The following is a 19,839-nucleotide window of genomic DNA, read 5'->3' on the forward strand; positions in this document are numbered from 1 at the left end:
ATAGTATTATATTGCATTACCATATTACATTCAAATCCGCATAGAACTATTTCACCAAAATAATGCAAACCTTCAAAATGTCATTACTTTGTTATTCCTTGTCCGAGTTTATCTGTTCAAATCAAATTATTTTCAGCCTCGAGTGCTGCTTAAACTCACTTGAGGTTTTCAACAGGCTGAGGGCATGAGCAGATTTTGCAGGCATCCGGCTCACCAGATGGCGCATCACCATAGTAACCATTCTTGCATCGTTCACACTGATCACCTTCTGTGTTGTGTTGGCAATTCTAAACAAAGGTAAAATGGTCATTTATCAATTTAGATTTGTTTTTCTTTAATAATCAGATATTTGGGCATTCAAGTTTTCATGCTGCCTGTATGTTCTTTGTATTAGTAACAACCATAAAACCTTGATATCTGAATCGAAGACATATCATTTTTTAGGAACTTTGTGAATATTATGTGAAATATTGAGGGAATCGGCACCTCGGTACTATCTTACAGATAAATGGTGGTGAACAATGCAGTTCCTCATCATCACTAAAATCATCATCAACATCATCGTAATCATTATCATCATTCTATCACATTTGCACTCCATCGTAAAAAGCCTATGCTATAGGAACATGATAATAATTTAAGATTGAAACAACAATGCTTATCTTTAAAGCATTTTGTTTTATGATAGCTGGCCCCTGCATTTTAATTATTTTTACTTTCTTATATTCATTTTAAGTCTATTATTTCAATGTTATTATGTAAATTAGAAAGTCAAAAGGGGCCTAAGCTTTCGATCCTAGCAGTTATGTTATTATGTAAATGTCAAATTTGTAGTTTGATAAATTATTTTGTAAGTTTCTTATATATAATCATATACATACGATTACTGGGAATTTATGTTTTGAATAATCAATAAATGCAGAAACACCTGCTAACCCCCCCCCCCACCAATAAACAGGTTGACTTACCAGACATTGTCCAGTCTTAGGGTCACATTGACTGGCATGACCGTTGCAGTTACATGGGACACACTGACCAAGGTAGGGACCACTGCCGGGTAACCGGTAATGACCCTCTGCACATTGCTACAGAACAAGAGATAGATAGGGAAATATACCACTGGTTAATATAAAGAAATATACACCATTGCATGATGGAACAATTTGTAACTGGTTATAACACTCTCCACATTGCTACAGAACAAGAGATACATAGGGAAATATATATATATCACTGGTTTATATAAAGAAATATATCCCATTGCATGATGGAACAATGGGTAACTGGTAGCGACCCCTGCGCATTGCTTCACAACAAGAGATAGCTAAACAGATGGTTTATATTATACAAATATATACTGATACTTGTATCACATAAAAGAATGCTTAAACTATCAAATCAATGCTCTAAACCAATCGAATGCCCCAATTTCAGTAGCTTATTACAATAGCTTGTAACATGCAGAGGGGAGTATCTTCCTCACATATCAATCCCTGATACTGATACATGTATCATATAAAAGAATGCGTGAATTATCAAGTCAAAGCTCTCAACCAATCAAATGGCCTAAATTCAGTAGCTTGTAACATGCAGAGGGAGTATGTTACCTCACACGACAATCCCTGATATTGGGGTGGGCACCGGCATCTCTCGACCTCCTGGGCCACTGCGCCATCTCCGTTCCTCTTTGTTGTATCCATGGAAACACCAACCAAGCTGAAAAAATGATTACGTTACCATGGCAATGATAAACCACTTAGGGGAAAAAACACTTTGAGCCTATTATTGAAAAGGTAGTGTTTAAACACAACTACATAAAGAAATGCAAGTCATGTGTGATGAAATGTGTGATTCGTAGAAGCTGAATTCTTAGTTGCTGCTGATTAGCAGAGATAGTTTAATTACAACCCTCAATGAAATTCGCCCCAGGTTTATAAAGAAAATTTGCCCTTCTAAGTCAAAATGTACAAATTCAAAACAAAAACAAAAAAGGAGAAAAAGGAAACAGCATCATTCTAATTACCATTACCATAATAATAATAATAATAGTCATTTATATAGCGCCATCTATCTAGAAATATTCTATTCCGAGGCGCGTTGTTATTATTATTACCCGGGCTTTAGCTCGAGCTGCCTTTCAGCCCTCATGCATTCAAGGAATTAATCCTGCCGGGTACCCATTCACCTCACCTGGGTTGAGTGCAGCACAGTGTGGATACATTTCTTGCTGAAGGAAATTACGCCATGGCTGGGATTTGAACCCACGATCCACTGTTTCAAAGTCAGAAGACTAATCCACTGGGCCACAATGCTCCACCATTCATTTATGATGTGAGCTTGTGACCCAACATTACTCCTCACTTTAAAAGTATCTTACAAAATATATATATATTCTGTCTCTCTGTATTTTTTATGTACCTATCTCAATTCTGTTAAGATCTTCTTAAATATTTAACAATGTTTATTCAAGAGACTTACTCTGCTGTGAGAATCCTATCATAATACTGAGCCCTGATCTGGAGCGAGTCGATGTTAGCCAAGACCGTCATGAAATCGCTCCGAGACACCTCTGCAGCACTGATACTATACTGGAAGTTGTTCTACAAAAAGACAAGAAGAAGCAACATATCACATAAATAATAAGCCTTATTTACAGAATTATTCATATGTACAGTGGTACTAAAATTTAGTACCCCACCAGAAAATGAATATATTTCAAGTGTTGAAGTTCTGCCATGTTTTAGGTATTTAATTGTGAAGTCAGGCGATAAAATATTACATTCAATAGAGATTATTTCTCTGGGCTCGCCGAACATTGTAGTGATGTTGTCTACATTCAACACTCAGCATGAATGGGTGCATTTTCTGGTTGGGTTCACTAACTTTTTAGCACCACTGTATCGAGTTTTCTTTCCTGTGAACTTTCATTTTGTTTCATTTATTCATTTCCATTTTCAACATGATATAATGCATGTATGTGATTTAAAAATGACACCAATATATTCATGAAACACCTTTACCCCCTGAAGAATAAAGGTCTCGTGAAAACCACCCCAGGGGAGTCACTTACCTCTTTGAGTTCAACTGAAACGGACAGGTCCTGGCCAGGCTCTGGTTGGTTGATGTGAAGATACATGATACTGATGTTGTTACCCTGCAAGGTCAAAGGTGAAAGACACCGGTTAACATTATAGAATTCTTCTTTAACAAAATTCCTAACTTTGTGAAGTGTGTTATATTTGATGCTGTTCATTGGGGTTGAAATATTGGAATTAAAACAAAAACAAAGAACAAATAGAAAGAAAAATATCAAATTCATGCAGACATATTCAAGATATCTGTAAACTGAAAAATCATTTCATTTCTCTGCTGGGGACAATAACTGTAACATGTGCAGTATATGGGGGGAAAATGGTAGTGTTTTTGGCCACTTGTACCATTGCACTGGTTTTTTTTTAATAAGATGATTTTTCAGGTGCAATTTTTAAAACATATCACACACAAGGATAACTTTCCTAAACTAAAGTTTGTCTAATTTCATATACCAGGAGTATGACCTATTGCTTTCATTTTTAAATACTGTATATTATTATCCTGTTGAACCTTGTTAATTACAGTCTGAATTTCATTGAAGAAAAGTTAAATTTCAATGAACTATCTATTGCAGAGAACTCACATTGAAAAAAGCTGTGCTTTCCAGTGGGTTCCCTTTTTTTCATTTCTGCTTTACATTGTAAATTTTGTTGAAGTTGAAATTAAAAATAATAAGGACAATCAAACAATCGAGCAACAGTTGGGACATTACCGATATGAGAATGTCTGGGCGTCTCATGGGCTGGGCGGGGCCGTCGACACCGATCGCTGGCTGAGGGTTGTTCCTCACTGTGTACTCTAGCTTGCCTCCATAGGATGTTAGCTGCAGAAGGACATTAAATCAACAATGATTAATTAAGGTTACATAAGATTTCATTTTTTTTTCTCACTTTCACTTGTTTCAATTCAACAAATCAAATTTAACATAAATGGACATAATACAAGGTATATAATAAGGGTAAACTTTGAAGATGAAATTGAGGATTGTTTCAAACAATGTACTCTAGCTTGCCTCCTCAAGATGTTAGCTGCAGAAGGACATTAAATCAACAATGATTAATTAAGGTAATATAAGATTTCCTTTTTTTTTCATTTTCACTTGTTTCATTTCAACAAATCAAATTTCACATAAATGGACATAATACAAGTTATAAAATAAGAGTAAACTTTGAAGATAAAATTGAGGATTGTTTAAAACAATGTACTCTAGCTTGCCTCCACAAGACGTTAGCTGCAGAAGGACGTTGAATCAACAATGATTAATTAAGGTAATAGAAGATTTCCTTTTTTTTTTCATTTTCACTTGTTTCATTTCAACAAATCAAATTGAACATAAATGGACATAATACAAGTTATAAAAGAAGGGTAAACTTTGAAGATGAAATTGAGGATTGTTTCAAACTACATGTATGTACTCTAGCTTGCCCTCACAGGATGTAAGCTGCAGAAGGACATAAAATCAACAACATTAATAAGTTATTAAGAACATATATATATAACCTCCTAATGAAACGCAAGAACAATTGCTACATGTATAAAGATGATCTATTTATGAATTAAATTTTAATTTGACAAAGTGCAAAAATTATTCGAAGACGAAGTGGAAATTATAACAGCAATTAGGCCAATTGGTGCAGCCCATGTAAATAAATTGAATACCCTTCCGATTTCCGGGCGTCTCACCTTGTTGCCGATGAACTTGTCCGAAGCACTCCAGTAGATGGCGCTCTGTGGGTCGTCGCCTGTTCCACTCACGTAGATATTCGCAAAGTTGGAACCGTACTGGATCTGGCTGGGGTCAAAGTTCACGGTCGTCCAGCCATCAACCATATCGATCTACATGAACAAGATTATGGAAGGAAAAGATGAAATTGATAATTTGTGTTAAGTTTTCATAAGTATCAACATAAAGAAAAATGTGTTGGGTTATCATAAAAAAAAAAATAAAAAAAACAGCATGTCAAGTGCCGGGTTTGACGTGACATTACATTATCTTCATTTCAACCATCATCATCCTCATCATAATAGTAAATAAAAAATATGTTAATCAGATTCACCACCACAATTATCATCACTAGCAGCAGTAGCATTATAGTCATCATCATCATCATCATCACCACCACCACCATCATCATCATCATCATCATCATCATCACCATCATCACCAACAATGAACATTATCATCATCATCACCATCACTACCGCCATCATCATCGACACCACCATCATTGTCATCATCATCATCACCACCGTCATGTCATCAACATCATCGTCATCATCATCATCATCATCACCATCATCATCATCAGCATCATCATCAACATTATCATCATCATTCTTACCATCACCCTCACCATTAATCTCATCAAGATAACCATCAACATCGCCATTGCCTTCGTAGTCATCATCACCATCATCATCATCACAACCACTATCATTGTCATCATCATCAACACCATCATCATCACCATCATCCCCATCATCAACATCATCATCACCTTATTTACCATCATCATCAACATCAACATCATCATCGTCATCAGCATCATCATCGTCATCAGCATCATTATCATCATCATCATCATCACCATCATCATCATCATCGTCGTCATCATCATCATCACCATATTCACCATCATCATCATCATCATCATCACCATCAACATCATCAAGATCACCATCATCACCACCACCATTATTAACAACATTCTCCTCTTCCTCCCCATCAACATCAACATTATCATCAACACCATCATCGTCGTCGTCATCGTAATCGTCATCATCATTGTCGTCATCGTCATTATCGTCACCACCATCATCATCGTCGTCATCATCCACAGGTGCCACCCATCGAAACTCACCTTTGCACGTCTTCGTGTGTAGGATTGGCAGTCGGAGCTCACTCCGAAGCAGAAGCATGAGATACAGCCCTCAGGGTTTGAATCGGCTAGGTAGAACGTTCCCGGTTCACACTGGTTGCACTGATCACCGTAGACATTGTCCTGTGTGATGCAAAGCACAAACGGGGTTACTTTATTAAAGTTAACCTGGGTTAACTCGAGGTTAAAGGTATTGCTTCTTTGCTTAAAAACATGAGTTGTAAGTTACCATTAGTGTTTAACATGTCATAGATGTTCATACATCCCTAATAGAAATCAGTCTTTGCATCTCTTTAGGCCTTTTCAACCGTGTGTCTACACTGGTCAATATTCTGAAACCGAACCTCTGGTATAAGGTTGTGGTTCAATTATGGAACGCCAACTGTGATACTAATCTCTCACAGGTCAGGTTTTATCAGCTCATCTGTTACACAGATATCATAACTGTCTGGCATTAATTACTGAATTAGAGTTATTTCCCAATATGGCATGATGAAAAAGCACAATAAACATAAGAACCATATATACAATGTTATACATACAAAGACTGCAGAATAATGTGCAAAAGATTTAATTAAAATTCATTATAACATATTATCTTTTACTTCTCATTATCTGTTGATACAGTAAATCATAAATCTCCAAAAATCTTTATTTACTATTTACCTTGCAAAGACACTGAGCCGTGGTCTGGTCGCAGATCTCTTCGGTGGTTCCGTTCACATCGCAATTACAGGGCTCACAATATGGGTAACCGTAGTAGCCACGTTCACAGCGTTCACACTGTCGACCTCCGATGTTAGGCTTGCAACTACAAACAAAACAGGCAGGGTTGGTGAATATGTGATTTTATTTATTCATTTTTAATTTAGCCATAATAAACATCAATAATTTTATAATAAAACTATAATTTCATATATACTGTAGCGCTTACACTTACTTTATCAGAAGTCTATTTCATAGTGCACATAATGCAAGAGCATATGGGTATGGCCACCGGGTTGGGTCAAAAGGTGTGACAAAAAAGTTTAAAATTCAGTCGTTCTGAATGACTTTATAAATAATATCACAATTTTCTACCACCATTCAACAAACAAATTTCAATAGAACTGTGTATATTCACCCTCAATTTTTTTTGTAATGTACCGAAACATTCACCAAGAAATAACTACGTTACATGGACTTTTTTTCTAATAACTATTTTATTTTCAACTGTAAGGTTATAAAACATGGATTTTTTCCAATTTTTTTTTCTCCAACTTACTAGGGTTATGTGAGCAAACAATAGTTACATTCAAAATATGAAAACAACATAATCATAATGGTAAAATAAGGTAATCGTTGATGAATGGAATACTTGAACGTGAATCAGTATCATAAGTATATATTGTATCTTTTCTGTGGTATGAAAATCTTTTGTAAATAGTAACCAGCTTACATCTTATAGACCCACTGAATCATATTATTCCCCCCAAAAATGAAAGAAAAACAAAATGTAGCACACATTTTACTCATTGACAATAGATGTTATTGTTAACTATGTTACATGGACTTCACGTCCCTGTAACGTAGTGCAATTAAGGCAATTAATTGCTCTCTGGTTACAGAACTCATTGTTTTCAAAGCTTTTACTTGTTTTTTGCTTGAAAATTACTTTGATTATATGAGTAAACAATAATTACACTCAAAAGATGAAAACAACATAATCTTACTGGTAAAAAATAATCACTGACGAATGAAATACTTAAATATTAATCAGCATCTTAGATAAAATGCTACCTTTTCTGTGGTAAAAAAAGATTTTCTTTGAATACATGTATTAACTATCTTACATTTTACAGACCAACTGAAACATGTTTTGTTTTACAAAATAATAATGAAAGAAACAGAAACATAGCACACATATTATTCATTGACAATATATCTTATTAACTACGTTACATGGACTTCACGTCCCTGTAACGTAGTGCAATTAAGGCAATAATTGCTCTCTGGTTACAGAACTCATTGTTTTCAAAGCTTTTACTTGTTTTTTTGCTTGAAAATTACTTTGATTATATGAGTAAACAATAATTACCCTCAAAAGATGAAAACAACATAATCTTACTGGTAAAAAATAATCACTGATGAATGAAATACTTGAATATGAATCAGCTCTTAGATATAATGCTATCATTTCTGTGGTAAAAAAAAAATTTCTTTGAATACATGTATTAACTATCTTACATTTTACAGACCCATTGAAACATGTTTTTTTACAAAATAATAATGAAAGAAAAAAAAACATCGCACACATTTTATTCATTGACATAGATATCTTATTAACTACGTTACATGGACTTCATGTCCCTGTAACTTAGTGCATTTATGGTAATAATTGCTCCCTGGTAATACGGAACTCGTTTTTCAAAGCTTTACTGGCAATATTAAGTCAGGATCATTTAGAAAAGTCAGCCAAGATCTGCAAAATAATTTCCAATATTCTTTTAGCCCTCTTTGTTCAATCTTATGATGACATAATACAATGAACTTGATATGCTCCATGAACGAATGGTATTTACAACAAAATCTTTCTGAAACATTATTTCTCCAAATATGTGCAGTACAGTAAAGTGTAGACACAATCGGTATGTTAAAGGTGAGTAGTGCATTCACTTCAGGTGAGTATTGCATTTACAAATTGCATATATCATTACATAATGTACAGTGAATTATATACTGAACTTGGTATGAAGTAGCACACAGTTTGCATAGAATGATGACAAGCAACATACAAGGTTATGTAAATCTTGGTAAATCTATTCTTTATCACACATATATTTAAGTTAAACAGCAGTAATTTTCACACACTAAATTGCAAAGTTAATGCAAAGTGCTGAGTTGTTTTCATGAGATGCACAACTATTTTGGTCTAGATGAAAGACATGAAATATAATGCATAAATCTGCATAGAGTTCAATGAATGTTTGGTTCTAAAATATTGTACTGTTTTGTGTCCTAGGGGAATTTAAAAAAGACTCTTGATCCCATCATCACTGGTTCTGGAGATGGCAATGTTCGGACAATATCACTGAGAGGGTGAAGGAAATACTGCGGTTCTCCTGCTGGCCAAGTGTATAATCTTCCTTGCTGCTTCATGTACTGCAGTCGGAGGTTGTTGCCTTCCACAGTCACTACCTGCAAGTAATAAAGAGGTTATATATTGGGATGCTGTCTAATTTCTATGCCACTTTCATCCTGCTTCAAGTTTAGCTCGTCCATTGAACAGCACCTGACTGCTCAGAAGTATGAATGTACACATCAGGCTACTGCTTAAGGAAAGAAAAAATGACAAGACTTTGGACAAAATTAGATCTGAATCACCCATCAATAATGTTAATACTTGTACCTCACCAGAGAGAACTCATATTCAATGGAGCTTGTATTTTTTGCATGCAGGGGAGAAATTATTGTTTTAACTTGATATATATGTCCGAGAGAATTACACATAATCAATGTAAGGTACATGTATAAGATGAGTAGTTGATGTGGTTTGGTAAAAACAACTAATTAACTAGAATTTATTTGAAAATTACATTAATGTAAAAACCCTGATAAACTAGAATTTAGCTAATTGTTTAAGCACCCTAATAAACTATAATTATTTTGAATTAAGGGCCTGGTTATACCTGTGCAACAAAAAATTGGTCAGATGCTTTCTTCTTTCCCTCTACAGCCAGTTGCACAGTGACAAAGTCCTGGAAAGTTGGCCCTTGATGGGCATCTTGAGCTGAAAAAAAAGAGAATTTAACTTGTCAGAAATATAATATTGATATAGAATGTTTCAACAAGTGAAATGGTATCACCTGTATATAGATGAATAACCAATATGAGTTATTGTTTGTGTGTGCATACATCTTACTTGTAATTTTCCTTAATAAAAGTCAAAACTTTTTCTTTACCTGTCATTGTCTCTTCATCAATTTGTTCCGTCTCATCATCGGATGCTTGTGTAGAAGTCTCTTCCTCGAAACCTGGCCTTGGATGAACATCGAGATCTGAAATCAATGAAATTATTCATTTACAAGCTAATGTTAAAAAGTACACTGTATTCTTATCCCTTTATGTGAGTGTGTATTCCCTTCAACTACCCAACAAGAAGGATATTAGCAAGAACACTTTAAAAAAATGCCCTTGAATGAAAGTCTGCATATTCTAATGTGAAAACAGGTATATCATCCTTCAAAATGCTACGACATGTCAATTGAGAGAAAAATAATTTCATAAAACAAAAATGTCTGTATGAAAGTTCCATGAATCTTAAGAATGTTTTTCCCAATTCAATGAAATATAATTTTACACTTACCTGTCATGGTCTTCCCTCCTTGAATTTCCAGTTTCACACTCTTCCAGGAACCAGTGTGATCCACGTTTTGGCAGAGTCCAGTTGAAAGACATGCACTGCAGAAACACGACAGGAACTTCCAACTGATGGTTGGTGAGTCGATGCCTGAGCTTTTAAGGCAGTGGAGCAGCCGTGTGCCCTTCACGGCCTTCTTGGGGACAGGTCTCTCTCTTTGGATTTTGTCCTTTGTTATATAGAATATTTCCCTTCGAAAAGGGACACATTCTTGCTCTCCCTTTGTGACTGCTTCTTTCAGATACTGGAAGAGCGCCTCAGCTGTTGGGATGACAGCAGTGCCATTTTTCACCGCCACAGTGGCATGTTGCTTGACCACTGCAGACTCCCCATCTGATGGACCCTTTCCGTGTCTGGATCCAAAGAAGTGGTGCTCTGTGGGGATGTGACAATTTGCTACATCCAGAAAGGGCCCCTTGGATTTGTATTGCGAGGCACATCCATCACTGAAGCGGTACATTTTCCCAATGTTTATGCCATGGTTAACAGTTAGGTTTTCTAAGCTGTGCATAAAGAAGGCTTGGACTGCATGGTGATCATGCTTCTTGTCGTCTGTTATATAGACCATTGAGTGCGTGATTACTCTGTCATGGCAGGGGCATCTGTAGTTGGCAACGATGGGGTGGACTGTCGCTTGGTTATGCCACCAGTGAGCAGCTTGTACTTCATTCTGGGATAAGCAGGAATAGTTTTCCGCAAAGTCAAGCACGGCAACAACAGATTCTGGAGGCGGGTCTTTGGTTAGCTTCATGTACTGGTGATGCTGCCACCACCAGTTATGTAGATGGCGAGCATGTGGGTGAGCTTCCTTCAGGATTTCTTCCACCAATTCTCCCACAGTTCCCTTCTTGGTGACTAGTTGCATCCTCTTATCACCAGTAGATGATTGTACCATTTCCCATCTTGTCCATTCCAGTGTCTTCTCAAGCATGGCTTCCAGAGGCTGGAGATGGTTCTTCAAAAGCTGGACACCACATTCACTACATTCTCTTCTGTAGCACTTGGGTGCATCGTATTTCACGTCAGTGGGTCTCTTGCATAATGTCAGCTTATTCAGTTCATACATGTTTTTGATTGGTTCAGCTTTATTGATTTTATTTAGAACGCTGAGCTTCAATTCCAGGTTTGTACAATACTCGCACAAGCAAGCTGCCATTTTCCTTGTACTCATTAATTTGACGTGTTGTGGTCTGAGCATTTTGAATGATGATATTCCTATTTTGACATCAGGATTTGCAGACTTGAATTTGTTGTATATTTCATTTATGGGCATCTGCAGCACTGATGTTTTTTGGAAAGTCTTCTTGCTAATATCCTTCTTGTTGGGTAGTTGAAGGGAATTAGTCTCATAGAATTCCCGCACACTTTTCTTGACATCTTGTTTGATAGCAAACGGGTTGCGATATTTGTCCTCCTCGAGATCACTTTTACTTAAAGCCTTAAGATATTTCGGCGTTGTCGAAAATTGTGCGCAAGTCTTCACTTGTTTCTTGGGTAGTTTTACCTTGAACAATGTTGATGCAACACTACGTCTTGAGGTCCGTGAACATTTATCTCTTTTTTGCTTGTTATCTTTTAGACTTGCAGCCACATTCTCAGCCAATTTTGTGTTTAAGGAATTATGTTCTTTACTTCCCGATGCACGAAGGCCGCAGTGTTCAAGGGCCTTTTTTTTCCTAGGAGTTGCATACTCAATGAGATCTTCAATGGTTGCTGCAAATATCTTTGGACTTATGGAGATGGTTGACCTGGCTCTTGAAAGGGACTTTCTCCTTGCCTCTTTTGAGCGTGGCGTGTCATCAACTGGCGTGCAGGATTTATCAAGTGCTAGCTGTTGCTCTTGCTGCTCAAGAGCTTTCTCATCTTCCTCTACTTTTTTTCTTCTTTCTTCTTCTTGCTTTGCAGCTATTTTCAGCATCATCTGTTTCTTTTCCCTTTGAATCTTTTCTTTTCTCTGCTGCTGAAGTTCCTCTTTGTCATGACTTCTCTTCATCCGTGCTCTCAGGTTAACTTCTTCTCTCTTTGATGTTGACCAAAGCTCTCTTTGCTTCCTTTTTTCCCCAGCCCATTTTCTCCTTTGCTCAGTGATTTTCTCTTCCTCTTGCTTCTTTCCTTTCTTGGATTTTGTCTGTTTTGATTTCCCCTTCTCTCCTTCCTCTTTTTCTTTCTTTTTCTGTCGGAATCGCTTGACTCTCTCTCTTGTAAGCACCCGCCGTCTTTCCTTCTCATCATCATTCAAGGATGCATTCCTCAGCTTTGAGTACAGGCAATCTTGCGCTTTCCTTTCTTCATATTTCTTTGGGTTGTTTTTCTTCATTCTTGTTCTCCAGTTGTCACCTTGTTTGGATGTTGATGGTTCTGTATCTATGGAATCATCAGGTTTCTTTCCATTTGCTCTTAGTGATCTTCTTACATCTTGTCTAGGGCTAGGCGATGGTTTTTCAATTTTCTTCTCTGTTCCCAACAAGATCCTTAAAGGCCGTCGCACAGGAGCCATTGTTTTCAAGCATCCAGACTGAAAAAAATTAACACAAAATATGAGATTACACATGACATATTTATGACTAACAACAGGATTGGTTCCACACTAGGGAGCATTACTAACGATCTGAACATGCAGGATGTAAGTTTTTTTCAGTTTTCTTCAGTCTACTTCGAGTTGATTATTAATATTGTAATTTGACATTTCATTTAGGCCTACTCATTTAATTTTAAGGTTGAAAATACCGGTCTAGGCTAATTACTGCTTCAAACTACACACGAGATGAGATTGAGAAGTTAAAAAAAAAAAAAAAAAAAAAAAAAAAAAAAAAAAAAAAAAAAAAAAAAATTTGGCCTAGGGCCTGACCCCAAACTGTCTCAAATTTGAAACATTTCCTTTAAAAAATCTCGCTTCTATGAGCATTTCAATTCTTAAATATACACATTTTGCAACTCTCGGGATATTGGAAATAATGATAACTTTACCAAAATATTATGTTTCGCCTTGGGAATGGGAAACGTCATTTCCAGTTGGCTTGTATTTTTCCAACAAAAAAATCTATATGTGGGACAACACAAATGATATTTGACCATATTTCGGTGCAATAACTTTCAAAATAACTCATCAAATAATTCAAAAACAAATTGACGTTAGTCCTGTAGTATAAAGACAAAAAAATCAGCAATACACTCACCAGTTTCTGGGAATTAACAGCGAAAATGCGAGGAAAATTATTACGGCGTTACTTAGGACAGCAACAGAATACGGGCTCGCCGCTGAAAAGCTGAGTTGGCAGACTACTTTGAACGCTCTTCATGCCTAAATAAATTGTTTGCCGATAACTTCAGCACACACAAATGAAGCTAGTCCGCATTTCCATGTCCTCATCGTCGCGATTTCAAATACGACGTTACAAAATAGCCACGGACTTCGAGCGTACTCTCCCGATAATTTTGGCAAATTGTTTTATTTTATGAACTCGCACGGACCCTTAGTTTTTCATATCATATTAACCAATGTTTGTAAGTTATATTCCAGAGCAATTTGTCTAAAATGTGTTCAAATTTTTGTTATTCTGGTGAGTAATAACAACGTTACAAAAAACAATTTGGCGGACTTTGCGTGTAACGTCGTGGTCTAAGTTTTTCAATGGGGTTCTGCATGAAGTCTGTCACATTCAAAGAGTATGTTTAGCGATGTGATGTTGGTATAAGTGTGCTTCATAATTTCCATGAATGTGAGCCATATGCCTTGTCTAATATTTAGGGTAGAGTGACATTATGTATCATAAAATTTCTTGTCACAATTTTTACTCATTTTTTCCATGAGACATCAACGCTTACACACTCAAAAATAAAAACATGAGACAATTCAACTTTCGTCTTATCATCCATTTAATTCACCATATAATTGTCAGAAAATAAGCACAATATAGGAATGCATTGTTATATTTCTTGGAGAATAATTGGTGGTCAAATGTCTAAGATGTTACATTTTACAAAATGACCCAACCCGGTGGCCATACCCATATTCATAAATCAATATCCTTATATTTGCTTTAAGTAGCCGTAACACATTGACAATAAGCTGCCACTTAAGAAATGACAAAGCAATTTCCAAAATGCATAATTTCATTAATAGTACACAGCTCCTCGTCATAATATTTAAGGTTACCAAAAATTTTCTGTAGAATCTGATTTTTTGTGCTTATCCCCCTATTTTGAGGGTGCTGAACATGAATCTGCTTGTTGCCAAATTTATAAATGCCGTCTTCGACCGTTGCCATGGCAACGGATTAATTTCTCAAAAATAGCTTGTATTTCCCTGTAAATGGTAGATAAACATGATATAAATTAGCCAAAAGATTGAATTCAAGGTTCCAATTAAATACAAATAAAATTCAAAATATTCAAGATTATCAAAATGGTTCCAATTGGCCCGTTGCCATGGTAACGGCTCATTTTTCCTCCAGAAAAGTAAAAATTTTGATTTAAAGTTGTAGAATCTGTTTTTGTTTCATTTTCCCTGCGTTTAGGGTGTTAAACATAGGAGTGGTTTTTGCTAAATGTATAAATACACTCTCATTCCATTGCCATGGCAACCAGATATACCCAATTTGAAAAAAAAAAAATAACATGGTAAAAAAAGACAAGGGCGAGAAATACAATAAAAGCGACCTACATATGTAGTCTACATGCATTGGGTTTTTCCCACTCATTTACTAAAAAAACTACATAAGTGTTATGCATGAGTTTATTGGAATGATAGGAATTGATGTTACCTTGACAATGCTTGAATTTAAAGATAAATATCAATATTGCAAATTGGCCGTTGCCATGGTAACAGCTTATTTTTTTCTCAGAAAAGTATACATTTGATAAAATATATTGTAGAATCTGAATTTTCTTTCATTTCCCCTAATTATATGATGCTAGATCTATATGTGCTTGTTGCTAAATGTATAAATACAATCTTAGGCCATTGCCATGGCAACCAAATAACATGGGGGAGATAATGGTGGAAAATACCATGAAAATCACAATCTACATGCGTAAGGTTTGAACCATTAAATATTGAACAAAAAATACAGTAAGTGGTCTGCATGAGTTCATTAGAAAGAAAAGAATTGCTGTTGCCTTGGTAACACTTGCATTTAATATAAATATAAATATGAATGTTGCAAACCTCCCATTGCCATGGTAACATCTTATTTTTCTCAGAAAATTACAAAGTTGAAAAAAACTTCAAATTTTCCTTTCATTTCCCCTAATTTTAGGGCGCTCAACATACAGTTGAGGCCGAAAGTTTACATACACCCATGTAATTCAGTGAAATTTGTTTGTTTGCCAAACATCCTAAAATTTACTATATCTTCAGAAACATAAATACTACCATGACGAATTTGGTGTCAAATGAAAGAGCATATTAAGCTCTTTCACATGATAAGGATGCCGATGGGATTAAAGTTAATTTCAGGTGAAATATTTTTTTTTAAAGAAAAATAGTAATATTCGTATAAAATTTATTCTATTGTTTGTTATTATATTTTCAAACGTCGTTTCATAGAAATATATAAATGTCAAATCTATGATTTATATTACTTTTTCTATCATGATATGTCACCACTGAACAAAAAGTGTGATCTGAAATGTTTGTGTTGACAAGTAACTAGCACAAATATGAAATGTTTTTGTCAAGTTTTTATTTTTAAATCATCTAAAATATGAAGATTTTTGGGGGAAAAATTACACCTAAATATTTTTCAGCTCCAGATGACAAAGCAATGTGATGAAGGGGCATGACATACTCATTTGTTAGATATCAAATTTGTCATGATAGCAAAAAATATTTTATAAGATACAGTAAGTTTAATGATGTTTGGCAATTGTCAACTTAAAAAAAATTCCTGTGTGTATGTAAACTTCTGTCCTCAACTGTACATATGCTTGTTAATGTAAAAATACTCTCTCGGGCTATTTTCAATTTAGAATTAAATCCAATCCACATAACATGTACTCAAATAAATTATCCAATTACACTCATTTTAATGCTGGACAATTTTTGAAGAAAAATGGAACTTATTCTGCATGAAATCCAGTATTGTTACTCCAAAATGACCGCAGATAGTCATTTTGAGTATAGTGATTTTGGGTGATTTGTGCTTAAAAGTGTTAAATATAATAATAAGGGGGGAGCATACATTTGATGAATGAACATTTTAAATCTGTCAGGAGGCGATGTGGTCTTGACCTCCTAATCTGAGATTATTGCCATAACCAAATTGGCAGGTGGTGTCCATTTTGAAAAAGTAAACTTATAAATATTTTCATAATTTTGGAAATATATGGATCTATATTATGATATTTCAACTAAACATTGGGTAATCAATAATCATTAAATATAATTGATCATATTGCGCAAGTTTCATGTCGTATGATCAAGGTCAGAGGTATTTTACAATCACCAAAATTTGGCCATGTTGTATTATCATCATTGAATCTCATAAAGTTTCTGAAAAAAACAAACCTTTGAGAGTGCGTATATAAATCTATTTCAAGAAAGTTGGACATAAAGGTATTCAACTATCACATCATTGTGCATGAGTTTCAGGTTAAAGTTATGGTCAATGAACTTTGACTGTACTGTGGTATCAACATCAAAAACTTTACTTAGGTTTATTAATTTTCAAGATAATTAGATATCATGTCACTAGGTGAAGGTCAAGGGTCTTTTGAGGTTAAAAAAACCCTTAGGATTCTATTATTAAATGAATGGGTTTTTCATGAAAGTCCCACATTGAGTCTACATTAAAAATGGAAGAATTTTACCTTTGTTTCCTCAAAAGGTCAGTTATATCTAATAGGAGGCCATGATTATGTCAATTTGCCAAATAAACTTAGGAGTTAAATTATCTTGAACAGCTTTCTATTAAAATGAATACATACATTTTAACATTTATAGCACTTCTTCATGTAAACATGCTCAAAGCACTTTCCAATATTGTGGGGGGGGGGGCGTCGTGGTCTAGTGGTTAAGACTCTTTCTTTCAATCTGAGGGATATTGGTTCGATTCCCAGCCAGGGTGTGTTTTCCTTCAGTAAGAAATGTATCCATATTGTGCTGCACTCAAGCCAGGTGAGGTAAATAGGTACCTGCAGGATGTAAGTCCTTAAAAAGCTGTGAGCACCGGATGCGGTAGTCTAGCTTAGCCGGGGTAATATAGGAGCACTATACAAATCCTATATTATTTTATTTATTATTATAAAAATTAATAATTCTGCTTTTCAAGTGCTTTAAATACAAAGTGGGTGTTATAAATAAAATTCATAGGTTTGTAAACTTAAAAAAAAAACAATTGTACAGAAGGACATGAACGGATTTTGAATATTGGGACCAGTGAAACTTATGCACTGTTGACCTAAGTTGGGGGAGAGAAAAGGGTCTGTAAACAAAAACCCAGCATGAAATGTATTGTGGTGTCAGGTTATCAATGGACAAGTAAACAAAGCAATTTTTTCTATAATTCTGTTTTTGACCAGTAGCAAGTGAATCTCTTTGAACAAAGGAAACACATGATGATACTTTCTGGCCGTTGAAATGGTACCGACTGCTCGATTCTGAATGTGTTGTAGTGACTATTATCTAGGCGGCTGAACACCAGTTCAAAGTGTCCCCAAGTGGTTATAAATACGAAGTAAAAATTAAAGGTCCCAGTACAAAACCCTGAGGAACGCCATATTGCAACCCATGACCCTTTTTTTCGTAATGGCAAGGTCAGTATGTCAAAGGTAGTTCAAATTTTGATTTCTTGACTCTAAAACCCCCAAGTAAATATTTTGAACAACTCTCTATCAAAATGGAATCACCCCCTAAAGTTGTCATTTTTCAAAATGACAGGCAGCTGTCAGTTTGATTTTTTTTATGGCGGTAATCTCTGATTAGGCGGTCAAGTTTAGGTCAGTTGACTGTGTGGACTTAAGATTTTAATTTCCTAACCTCAAAAATCCCCATGTTGCTATTTTAAAAACCTCGTTTATAGCACAAATCAACCCAAATTCCTTTTTTTTTCAAACTGGCCACCAGCAGCCACTCTGGATATTTTAATTATACCATAGTCAATCTCTGTTCAGGAGGTCAAGATCACTTCAACTCATCAAATAGACTTAAGATTTTGATTTCCTTTTCCCTATAAAACTCATTCTTTATAATATTTTTATCAGCTTTATAGCAAAATCCACCCAAAATTTCTTTTTTAAATGGTTTCCGACAGCTATTTCAAAGCTTTAATACAAATTTCATGGTCAATTTTTCTTCATACAATTAATTGTCCAGAAATTCATTATACATGAATGTGATTGGCAAATTTATTTTATTCCATTAACGTTTAGCTTTAAAATAGAGACATTTGTGACCCTTAAATTGGCAGCCACCTTGGAGTTTGAAGTTGTGGTACTTCAATTCAGCAAATAGATGTCACATGTCAATCTCTTGAAAACTTTACCCCTTAATCAATATTTCTGTCAGATTACTAGGCCACATGGCCCAAAATATTCTCAAAATGGTCTCTAGCTGAATTCTCCCTAATTTCACAAACCCTTAGAAATATTGGCATACTGGCTATTTTTTTATAAAATGTATTGAGAGCACAAATGGTCAAAAAAAGATCTTTACACTCCACATTCCTCTCTTGAACCTAGGAAGTGATTCGCTAGGTCAAAAGGAGAGCTTGTGCGTCACAGACTGTAGATGGTTGGACCATTGGGTGACCCTTTGATTATGAGCAGAGCCATTAAGGGATTCAGTCAAGTGAAGGAATCTCCATCTTGTTTTGAATCTCTTTTTGGCAGGTTCATAGTTAAAGGGTGGATGAAGAGGGTGATCTTCTTGCTTGTTTTTTCCACCTTTGCTGGCAACTATCTTCTAATGTGTGAATGGGCAATACCACACAGTAGGTAGAGATCATCTGCTCTTGTTTTGTCGCAGCCAGTAATTGCTCTGCAAGCAGCATTCAGGGCTGTATCAATCTTTGCAGCATGTGATGACCCAAAACGGATGGGGACTGCATACTCAGCAGTCCAGTAGCATAGAGCAAGAGCTGTCGCACGGATGGTTTTGGCATCTGTTCCCATTTTATGTTGGCAAGCTTCTTCAGGATGATGTTCCTTGCTCCAACTTTAGCCTTTGTCTTGGAAACATGGTCTTTGTAGGTAAGGGAACTGTCTAGGGTGACGTCAAGGTAGATTGGCTTACTGGTGTGTTCCAACCATTTTCTATACCATCTGAACCTTAGTTACTGGTCTGCATCTCTGTTTTTAAGGTGAAAAGCACTGAGTTGGGTTTTTTCTGGATTTGCCCAGGGATAATTTGCAGCGTAGTAAGGAGTCAGGCCTACCAGAGCATTGCTGAGTGCCTTTTCATCTCTTCAGAGGACTGTTTCTGTGAAGCAATGCAAATGTCATCAGCGTACAGGTAGCTCTCATTATTTG

The 19,839-nt window shown here is 35.6% G+C and overlaps 2 protein-coding genes across 3 annotated transcripts in view; both read right to left on the reverse strand.

Annotated features, from left to right (window-relative positions):
• LOC129280005 (laminin subunit alpha-like) overlaps window positions 1–19,839 on the reverse strand; it is a 127,986-nt gene that overhangs the window by 65,711 nt on the left and 42,436 nt on the right. The window contains exons 30-38 of the mRNA XM_064111744.1: window positions 6,639–6,783; window positions 5,955–6,095; window positions 4,777–4,929; window positions 3,806–3,916; window positions 3,071–3,154; window positions 2,479–2,600; window positions 1,608–1,716; window positions 969–1,085; window positions 160–287 (exon numbers count right to left, since the gene is read on the reverse strand). Of these exons, the coding sequence (XP_063967814.1) occupies window positions 160–287; window positions 969–1,085; window positions 1,608–1,716; window positions 2,479–2,600; window positions 3,071–3,154; window positions 3,806–3,916; window positions 4,777–4,929; window positions 5,955–6,095; window positions 6,639–6,783 (1,110 nt within the window). The remainder of the gene's footprint in view (window positions 1–159; window positions 288–968; window positions 1,086–1,607; window positions 1,717–2,478; window positions 2,601–3,070; window positions 3,155–3,805; window positions 3,917–4,776; window positions 4,930–5,954; window positions 6,096–6,638; window positions 6,784–19,839) is intronic.
• LOC135157146 (uncharacterized) lies at window positions 7,163–14,353 on the reverse strand. Of its 2 annotated transcripts, XM_064111748.1 has the most exons (5): window positions 13,548–13,630; window positions 10,318–12,886; window positions 9,914–10,009; window positions 9,641–9,741; window positions 7,163–9,149 (listed from the first exon to the last, which is right to left on the reverse strand). In XM_064111748.1, the coding sequence occupies exons 2-5, from the start codon at window positions 12,866–12,868 to the stop codon at window positions 8,970–8,972; spliced, it is 2,928 nt and encodes a 975-aa protein (XP_063967818.1). In that variant the 5' UTR covers window positions 12,869–12,886; window positions 13,548–13,630; the 3' UTR covers window positions 7,163–8,969. The 2 variants fall into 2 exon arrangements, with proteins under 2 accessions (XP_063967818.1, XP_063967815.1); XM_064111745.1 differs by having other exon boundaries at window positions 10,318–14,353.

This window comes from Lytechinus pictus, chromosome 17 (genome assembly GCF_037042905.1).
Source record: "Lytechinus pictus isolate F3 Inbred chromosome 17, Lp3.0, whole genome shotgun sequence".
Lineage (NCBI taxonomy): Eukaryota > Metazoa > Echinodermata > Echinoidea > Temnopleuroida > Toxopneustidae > Lytechinus > Lytechinus pictus.